This window comes from Sorex fumeus, unplaced genomic scaffold (assembly GCF_029834395.1).
Source record: "Sorex fumeus unplaced genomic scaffold, SorFum_2.1 ptg000015l, whole genome shotgun sequence".
Lineage (NCBI taxonomy): Eukaryota > Metazoa > Chordata > Mammalia > Eulipotyphla > Soricidae > Sorex > Sorex fumeus.
In genome coordinates, this window is record NW_026606072.1 from 4,723,459 (window position 1) to 4,734,197 (window position 10,739).

A 10,739-nucleotide genomic window follows, 5' to 3' on the forward strand; every position below is an offset into this window, starting at 1 on the left:
CGAGTGGGCCCAGTAACATCTCCATTGGAGACTTTGTTGTTACTGTGTTTGGCATATCAAATACATCACAGGTAGCTTGCCAGGCTCTGCCGTGCGAACGAGATACTCTCGGTAGCTCTTCGAGAGGGGCGGAGGAATCGAACCTGGGTCTCACAAAATAAATAAATAAATAAATAAATAATTTTTTTTAAAAAAAATTATAGGGGTATGGAGGGCAGAATGACGAGTTCCTCTTTTTTTTTCTTTTTTTTTTTTTTTTTGGTTTTTGGTACTTTTTGGTTCTGATGAGCCAGATATGGCCCATAAGTTGAAATATGCTGACCCTGGTCAAAGTTATGACACAACCAAGTGATTAATTCGTTACACTTTGTAAATCACAGTGCTTTAATGAAAAAAAAGTGAAGAAAAAGAAATTTTTTTTTTCTTTTTGGGTCATTACCAGTGATGCTCAGGGGTTACTTCTGGCTCTGCACTCAGGAATTACTCCTGGTGGTCTTGGAGGATTGTATGCGATGCTGGGGATCAAACCTTGCCGTGTGCAAGGCAAATTCCCTACCCACTGTACTATTGCTCTGGCCCCAGAAAAAGAATTCTTGAGATATATACTCAGATTACTCAGATATTTTAAAAAGTTTAATTGAAACAATCATTCCCATTTATGTATGTATTGTCTATAGCCGCTTTCATGCTATAGTTTGTTCATTGTATAATTAAAGTCTTTAAAGTGTTTACCTGACTGGCTAAAGTAGCTGAAGTTTTTAGTCGCGCATACTACCTGCTTGCTGCTGTATAAATAAGATTTAGGAAAAAAATATTTAAGAGAAAATATTTAGAAATTTGTAGTCTTGTTTGAAAATACTTACTTAAACCAGTAAGTTACTGTTCATTTTTTTGTAGTTTAAGCTTCTTATGGAGCATCTGGACCCTGATGAAGAAGAGGAAGAAGGGGAGGTGTCAGCTAGCACAAATGCCCGGAATAAAGCAATTACCTCGCTGCTTGGCGGAGGCAGCCCTAAAAATAATGCAGCAGCAGAAACAGAAGATGATGAAAGTGATGGGGAGGATAGAGGAGGAGGCACTTCAGGGGTGAGGCGGAGGAGGAGTCAACGTATTTCGCAGCGTATTACGTAAAATGATTTTTATGTGCTTATATCTGTCAGTCTATTAAATGTACATCAAGTAATGTAATACTATTAAGAGGATATTTTGTAGATAGAGATTCTCTACTTAACCATTTATAACACATTTTTTGTAGAAAGTTTAACATAAAAGACAATAAAAAAGAAAACCAGAAATGAGATTTATCCAGTATGAAGGGGTATTAATTTTTCTTTGGATTGTATTAATGTGTGTTATCCTTTTTTATTGTTGCTAAGTTTTATGCAGCTTTATGGTTCATATGTATATATAATTTTATATATCAATAAGAGTAAAGACGGGTACAAATTAAGAGTTATATGGTTTTACAAGTATATGTTAACCCCTTGGCGCTGGCGGTCAAGTTGCGTCTCATTGCCGGCAATGGAAGTGTGCTGGGAAATCCCAACTCCCGGCGTCAAGGGATTAAAAGCAATAAAAACAATAATTTCACTAAAATTCTTTTGTGTAACACTTGGTCTTTTTTCCCCCCCCTCCCAATGTTTTAGTCATTGAGAAGGTCAAAACGAAATTCAGACTCTACGGAGTTGGCAGCACAGATGAATGAAAGTGTTGACGTCATGGATGTCATCGCTATTTGCTGTCCAAAGTACAAAGATCGACCACAAATTGCAAGAGTAGTACAGAAAACCAGCAGTGGCTTCAGTGTTCAGTGGATGGCAGGCTCCTACAGTGGCTCCTGGACTGAGGCTAAGCGCCGTGATGGCCGCAAACTGGTGCCTTGGGTAGACACTATTAAAGAGTCAGACATTATTTACAAAAAAATTGCTCTAACGAGTGCTAATAAGCTGACTAATAAAGTTGTTCAGACTTTACGATCCCTGTATGCCGCCAAGGATGGGACTTCCAGCTAATGAATTTGTACATGCAGCCAAATTTACAGGAATTTTTTAAAGGCAGAAAAACTTGAAATATCAACATTCTGGCAAAAAAAATAGCAGTTTTATGAAGAGTGAGAATGGAACCTGGGATGCAGGAACAAAAGAAGGAAATGTTGGGCAAACATTTTGTGGGAGCTCCCTTCGCTGTTGTGCAGCAGAAACAGATTCTCAGTTCATTTTTACTCCCACTGTATTATAGTTTAACAAAAATTGTTTATATCTTGGAAAAAACTTTCTGTTTAAAAAAATAAACAAGTGAATGTTGGAAATTAGTCTGTTAATGTTCTTAATAAAGTGTTCTTGGAGTTTAACCTAGCAGCGGATGGCTTTCTTTAGCTTAGCCCAGTTTCCAGGGAAGCATTGTTTTTCCAGGCTGTAAAATGGCAGAATCTCCTGGATATATAATTTATTCTGTTGAAAAAAAAAGCATGCAGTATCTATGACCTATCTGCAGAAGGAGTTTTTGTAAATGTAGATTTTCATGTATTAGGTCACCCTGAAAACAATACAAGAAAAGGGATCCCCAGGCAATCTGGTGGAGCGAATACTGCAATAAATTTTTTTACTTCTCTTTGTTACTTGTCTGTTTCCATTTGAATTTCTTATTGTAAAGATCTGTTTAAATCCATTTATATTATTTTGCAGTCTTATGTAAAATTTATTATATCACTGGTTTTCAAAGCAAAACAAAATATTGTTTATACAGTTTGTATAGGCTGACTTCTGAATAATTGGTATCTATTATTTTCATTCCCATATGAGGGTGTAAACAATTAACTCCAGGGTTTTATTGTATCCTGCAATATTTAGTATTAACTATATATGATTTAGCACTGTGCCAAACACATTTTCAAGAGTACATTTTGATATAAAAAGAAACTATAGTTTATTCTTTGTATGCTTCAATTTCTTTCAAATGATGTCATGATGGTAATATTTATTTTATAAACCTGGGGAAAAGTTAACAAACTTGGGGAAAGGTAGCAGTCATGCTATTTTGGGAAACGCCTTTATCTTAGTTAAAATTATGTCATGTGTTAAAAAAGTATGAGATGAGTATGATGCTTCGTAATTACGCTTTTCACAAGTTATTTTTTAATACTGATAAAGGAGTAATTTTTCTAGTTGAGGTGTTTATCACTTTCTATTTGAAAAATTTTATACATCTTTGGGAGCAGTTGTCATTTGCTACTGCAAATGGGAGAGTGGGTATTTAATCACTTGGCTCACATAATTGATATCTAAAATATACAGGGGATGAAGTATGTTTCAAATTTAATTCTTTTGAAGTCCATTTTAAAAATTGACGTCTAGTATGCTGTTTTATGGAATTGACCAGTAAATGAAGAACTTGATTTGTAAGGAAGTGACATTGCCACAAAATATTTTTTTGTGATTACTTATTAAACCACAATGAAAATATCTTTCCAGGATCTATTTCCTATGTGGAATTCTTTCAGGACATTTTCTTGAAGGAAATTTTTTCTCAATCCTTTTTCTTGCTTAATTGCATGTTTCCTCTTATTTTTACTGTGAACAAAATGAGATTGGTTCCTTCCCCGCCTTGGAATCTTCTTATTAACCCATCATTAGAGGTGGTTTATGAAAATGATTTATCATCAGTGACTAAAATACCAGCTTTAAAAAAAATAATTACCATAAAGCCCAGCCTTAGAATACTAAAGAATAAAAATGTGGATTTTTTTAAGTCCTATTTTGAATGTTTTATGAGCCTGACACTTCTTGTTGCATGCTATCCTTACAACTCTACCTATATATCCCCAGTAGGTAGGTAAAGAAAGGCTCACAAGGAGTCAGTACTTCACTAATGTTATAATAGATAGATATAGATTTGGAATTGGAATAATTTTATCCTACTACTCTAATTGAAATTCAGCATTAAAGGAGATGACTCTGTGTCTGTGTGTGTGTGCGCGCGCACGCGCGCGTGCACACGCAGGATTGTGTGCAAGCATGCCAGAATTGAGCCCAGGTCCACACACATGCGAAGCATGTGCTCTACCTCTGTGTTAACATCCTTTACCCACAAAGAGATAATTTTCACTAAAAGGAAACCTTTTCTAAATACTGGTTGGAAAACCTTTTGCATGAACTTCAAGTAGCCACATAACAGTAATGCCTATTTCTGCAGTTGATCATAGATAAATTATTGTGTTTAGAAGTTTTCTGAATATTTGAAGTTCTAACTCATATAAACCTTCAAATACATAAGCAATTTTTGTGAGAAAGATTGCTCTCAAATATTTTAGTTCTTGGCACTAAAATAGGGCCTTAAGCATATAAAGAATTACAAAGTGTATTGGAAATTTACAAAGTCCAACCTCAATCTGTAACTTAATACAGTAATTCATGTGTTGACTTTTATTGAAAATGTTATATTTGATATAAAATTTCCAATTACACCTTTGATATGTAATATGAAATTTTAGTATTTATTTTGACAAAGAGTAAGTTTTAAGATCCATACCAAAATACAAATTCAGACAACAATTTGGTACTCTCTAGTAGAAGAAATGCTAAACTTTTAGATAATAAATATATAAATCCTTTTTGTGTGTGGTATATGATGTGTTTGAGTTGTTATCAGGTAACAGGAACACACAGGCATTTTTTGACATCTTTATACTATGTCATGAAAACAGGTGAGTCAAACTATTTTGTCCAGTGTAGATCTCGTAACCAGGAAGCAAATTTAACCTATATTTAGAAAGCAAATTTAATGAGCAAAGTGGTATAGTTCTTCCTCCTCCACACACCTTGTTATACAAAGAGTCCTGGTCACCATCCCAATCACTACAGGTCTTAAGAACAGTTGATATAAAATCCATCTTTTTACCATTTTGAAATAATAGAATGTGATACACCTGATAATGTTTTGCTTCACAAAATTTACTTGTTTGTACCTATTGCTCTTTGCCTTTTAAAGTTGTATAAAGTTATTTTTGTCACAAAGCATTATTATATGCATTGATTTTTATTTGAAGATTTTTTTTAATGATAGCTTTGTCCTGTTTATCCTATCTGGAAAGTATTTGAATGCAAATTGATTTGACAAGTCATTGACCAAACAAATTACAGTTTGAATAGTTTTTTGACTTAAGGTTATGAAATTCCTATGTGTCTTCTATGACAATTATACTGCCAATTCACCTTTTGTAAGATTCCAGTGTATAGGGCTTCCTTGCTCAGTGTGATATAGTGCACACAATTTTTTTCTTTAATATAACTATTTAGGGTTCTGGGGGCGGGGGGAGGCAAACCCAACAGTGCTCAAGGCTTACTCCCAGCACTCAGGGATCACTCCTGGCAGGCTCAGGGATCATATGCAGTGCTGGGTTTAAAACCTGGATAGGCCATATGCAAGGCAAGTGACCTGCCTACTATACTGTCTCTGCAAATCAAACTACTATAAGTTTCTTAGGAATAGCATGTATTTACCACTCAGTTTTAGTCATTCTTAGTTTCTGATGAGCTTGTTTGAACTATGTCCTATATACAGTTTTGTTTTTCTAACAAGTTCAATAAATAGCCTTTTTTACCCTTTTACATCAACTATCCTCTAAGTGAAAATTTTTTTCTCATGTCATTTTTTAAGGTCCTTACAGGTTTCTTCATATCTTCCAATTTTGGAAATTTTTTAATAGTAAAAAAACAAATCCTCCTTTTTGGAGGCATGGGTGGAGGTTGTTGGGGATTTTTTGTATTTTGTTTTTGGGCCACAACCAGCTGTTGCTTAGAACTTACTCCTGACTCTGCACTCTGATTACTCCTGACAGTTTTGGAGGGCCATATGGTGCCAGTGGCTAAACTGGCTTGGCCACATATCACTGTCACTATCACTGTCCTCCCGTTGTTCGTCGATTTGCTCCAGCGGGCCCAGTAACATTGTGATACTTGTTACTGTGTTTGGCATATTGAATACGTCACGGGTAGCTAGCCAGGCTTTGCCGTGCGGGCGAGATACTCTCGAGAGCTTGCAAGGCTCTCCAAGAGGGGCAAAGGAATTGAACTCAGGTCGACTGTGTTGGCCACATGCAAGGCAAACGTCCTACCCACTGTGCTATCACTCCAAGCCACATATAAGGCATATATAAGGCAAGGACCCTGTCCACTGTACTTTGGCAGCCCCTATCCTTGGGTTTCTTTCTAAAGAGTCAATTTCAAACTAACTGATTCTGTATCAAGGGACAGTCACTTTCTGGTTTTTCTTTCTTTTTTTTTTAACCTAAACTTTTGAAGTTTTGAGAGACATTGTCTCTTACAAAAATATTTGATTCCTGATTCTGCATAACAAGAACCAGAGACGATCATTACAAAAATAATGACCTAAGGAGGTACTTCCAGTTTTTTTTTCTTTTTTTTTGCAACAGTGTTGATAAGTGTTAAACCTTTAATTACAGTTGACAGGTGCTGAGGCAGTTATCAATAACTAAAGTAATGAAAGTATTTTGAATAATGGTGCCCTGTGGCCAAATACTTTGTGTTCATCTGAAATAAATGAACTACAGGTTATTATTACATTAGTCGTAGACATTACAGTTTTTGTTGAATGGTGTGGTATTTTGCCTCTAATCTTTGTATTTGTGACTTTATTCAATCATTGTTTAACTCAGTCACAGAACCTTGGAAATGAATTTATTTTTTGTTAATCTCAAGGACTAATCTTATATCTCTACTCTTGACAATAGTATTTTGCTAAGAAAGTGTAAATTTGTCTTGGTCATAACTTGCCCCAAATTGTAATTTAGGTGTAATTCATCTTAGGACCCTAGAATAAAAAACAATAGTAATTATGGTCTAAGTTATGAAACCTAAACTAATAATGAATCTCCATAATACATAGCTTTTTTAATATTTACAGAATTATATATCAGAGAAATCGCTGATTCAGATTATGTTTAACCCCTTTGGAGTTCATGGACCTTTTAGGATAATTGAAAGCCATGAAACTGTCCCTTAGAAAACTCAAAAAACTTATAGATTATACATATAAATTCAAGGAATTCATGAACATAACTTCTTCAATTCTAGTATCAACTTAATTTGTAAACCCATGAACTACAGATTAAGATTAAGAGATCCTTTCCAATCCAATGCCATCTTTTATTTATTTATTTTTTTGAGGGCAGGGGCAGACACATCTGACTCGGAGTAGGTTCAAGGCAAGTACTTGCTCACTGTGTCTCTCCAACCCAAGCCAGTCTTTCAAAAAAAGATGAAACTGAAGTCAAAAAGGTGAATTGTCTACAGGCAAATACCAGAACCAAGGATGAGCCAAGAACAATCCTCAGGTTTCTTACCTCCAAAATCAGGGATTAAACTTTTCTCACTTGCAGTCCCTTCTGCCCAAGAACTTTTTATGTAACCTGGTATATCTGTATATAAAATAGGTATAAAAATAATTACTGATAAATTTTAAAACATTTTTGAAAAGTTAGAAACTCCATATACCACAATATAAGTAGTTAGAACTTCAGTCAGTCCTTGTAAGATTTTACTGCAAAACTCTTGGTCAGTCACCCGTCAAGATCTGTATGTAGATTACTTAATGACAATGTAGATTTTTTATACTTTTCAAAAGATCTACTTTTATATTCTCAGATTTTGTAATATTCTGGCATCCTGTTAGATAAATGGAGAGAGGAAAGCAATATTTTATGTGTTCTATTTTTAATTATCTTCTACATTATGTGGTTTGATGTAGAAAACTAAAACTTGATGAAAAGAATATTTTGGAGTCAGAAAACATAGTCTGAAGCCATGTTTCTGAAAAAGTGTAATATGAAATTTGGTAAATAAAATCACTTAGTATATTATGTGAAAGCTTATTTAAAGAAACTTACAATGATTTTTTTGGTGCATATATGTATCAGAGGCTAAGTGGGAGATGGGGGATGAAGTTGTGAGCAGCAGTTGGGAGATGGAACCAAGGTAGGACAGTATCAAAAGATAAAAACACAGGAGTAGACATTCAGAACTTAAATTTTAGTGCCTATGTAGGCAGTAGAAGGGTTTTTTAAGAAAGAGATTAATGAGAACTCTGGATACTTTCATGAATTAAGGATAGTAAGAACAGAACTCTAACAATTATTTTAGAAACTAAGATTATAAAAGATTGGAGAAATTGCAGCTATATTTCAGATAAATGAAAGTAGGTGTCATGGGGAGCAAGTTTTTCTAAGATGACTAGGTTCACTTGTTGTTAGGGGCCAACAACCTAGCAGTGCTCAGGGGTTACTTCTAGCTCTTCGTTCAGGAATTACTCCTGATAGGACTCAGTGCCATATGGGGTGCAAAGGATGGAACCCGGGTTGGCCACGTGCAAGGCAAGCGCCCTCCCTGCTGTACTTTCACTCCAACCCCTGACGATTCAATTTTAATTATGTTTAAAGTGAGTGCCTATGGATATGTAGGTGATGTCTAGAATATGGAACATACACGAGCATGACACTTCTCAGGGTGGAAGTTTGGGTTGAGGCCGCTTCAACACGAATAATGCAAAGTGTGGAGTCAACCATAATAAGCCAGGAGAACTTGGAGACTAGAATTTGCACTAATGTGTAAGAGTGCAAGGAGAGAAAAATCAATTGATCGAAGAGAGTGGAGAAATGATCCAAGGAGTATGGAGAGAATTGTAGCACTGTAGCACTGTCCTCCCATTGTTCATCGATTTGCTTGAGCGGGTCCAGTAACATCTCCATTGTGAGACTTATTGTTACTGTGTTTGGCATATTGAATACATCACGGGTAGCTTGCCAGGCTTTGCCAAGCGGGCGAGATACTCTCCGTAGCTTGCCGAGCTCTCTGAGGGGGTGAAGGAATCGAACCCGGCTCTGCCGAGGCAGTTGCATGCAAGGCAAGCGACCTACCGCTGTGCTTTCGCTCCAGCCGCAGTAAATTTTTCTAATCAGGATCTAAATGGTGACCTTAGGTGTGGTGTTTTAGAGAGATTAGAATCATTCCTTATTGTGATTGAAATATGAATGAGAATAGTTTTGCAGGGTAGGAATGGAGACAACAGTATTGAAATGCTACTGAAACTAGAGAAAAAGATTCAAAAGAGTTGAGGGGTCTGAAATGCCAAGAACAGGAGTTTGGATATACTAGGATTGTGGTTCAGAATGATCCCTCACTAACTGGCTGCAGTGTGGGAAATTGTGATGCCAAACTGCATGGCTTTTGTTCTTTTTCTCTATCAGTGCTAAAATGCGCAACAAAGTTGATTTGTCACATTGAGCCAAGATTGGGAGTTCAACAGAAGGTATAATTGAAGAGCTAGCCTGCCTAGGATCAGAGTCAAAGAGCTCTCTGAAAGGGGGCAAGGGCGGGCGGAGAGCACATAGGCGTATGGGAGTAGCAGACGTAGAATAATGAAAAGGGAATTTCTGAAGTACAGTGTTTCTAGAATCAAGGTGTAGAGTGTGGTTAAGGGAATTAGTCAAACAAAGTGGCATTTGGAACTGGAGAAATCAGCTAGTCACAGGCAACTTTCACACGTCTGAGCTAAAATGTTAGGTTCTTTCTGTCAGACAAAATACTGAGTTTGTCTTAGAGATGACTTGATATTGGCACTCCCTTATCTATTTTTTTTTCTATTTCATCATTTGCCAAGTATTTGCTTAGTGCTTAATAGAAACAATTAGTGCTGCTGGACCCCTGGCAATGTGTTCTGGTGTAAAACAGGAAATGAACCACAAAGCACACAATACACAATTTCTATATTGCAATTGAAATAAGTGATTGAAAGGAAAAGTAGCAAACCATAAAAGTATGTATCACTAAAGTGAAAGGATGTGGGGAGATCAGAAACGTTTTTCTCCAAATGAAATAGACTCAGTTAAAGCCTAACACATAATAGATATAATAGATACCAAATAACAGTGGCTGATCCAGTGAGAAATGGAAAACAAATTATTTTATTTTTTTTGCTTTTTGGGTCACATCCAGTGATGCTTAGGCTCTGCACTCAGGAATTACTCCTGGTGGTACTCGTGGGATCATATGGGATGCCAGGGATTGAACTCGGGTTGGCCGCGTGCAAGGCAAACACCCCACTGTGCTATCGCTCCGGCCCCCAACAATTTTTTTTCTTTTTGGGTCACACCAGTGATGCACAGTGGTTATTCCTGGCTCTGCACTTAGGAATTACTTCTAACGGTGCTTGGGGGTACCGAGATGCTGAGATTCAAACCTGGGTCGGCCGTGTACAAGGTAAATGGCATACCCGCTGTGCTTCCACTCCAGCCCCCAACAAATTATTTTAACCATTCCTAGTAATCCATTCCTTAAAGGGCATGATTTAGTAAACAGTAAGAGAAGAATCCTAGATTGATAAAATGGTACATGCAAAGACCCTAGTGATACAGTTTCTGTGAATGGCAGAGAACAAATGGCAATATTATGTTACTCATGAAATAAATGAGCCAAGTCACCCTTTCTGTAGGCTGTCCTAAGCATATCCTAAATATCCAATTTAAGATGGGTGGAACTTAAGTAGGAATTTCTATTATTGGAATCATATTTGCTATTCTTTAAAAATGATTATTCCTTTCTTACTGGATTTGCAGTTTGCTTTTGCACATTTAGGGGCAATGCTTCCCAGGTATTGTTCACTTCAGTTACAGTGTTCATGGACACATGCTGCATACTGTATTGTTATACCAGGGACTCCAAGCAGCA

At 36.4% G+C, this 10,739-nt stretch overlaps 1 protein-coding gene across 2 annotated transcripts in view; it reads left to right on the plus strand.

Moving 5' to 3' along the window:
- The window catches only part of NIPBL (NIPBL cohesin loading factor), a 215,362-nt gene extending 212,745 nt beyond the window's left edge, over window positions 1–2,617 (plus strand). Inside the window, exons 46-47 of one of the 2 annotated variants that reach the window (XM_056112225.1) lie at window positions 898–1,086; window positions 1,647–2,617. In XM_056112225.1, the coding sequence (XP_055968200.1) occupies window positions 898–1,086; window positions 1,647–2,012 (555 nt within the window). In that variant the 3' untranslated portion in view covers window positions 2,013–2,617. Of the gene's footprint in view, window positions 1–897; window positions 1,128–1,646 lie in introns of both variants that reach the window. The other variant, XM_056112227.1, reaches the window with a different exon arrangement.
- The last annotated feature ends 8,122 nt before the right edge of the window (window positions 2,618–10,739 follow it).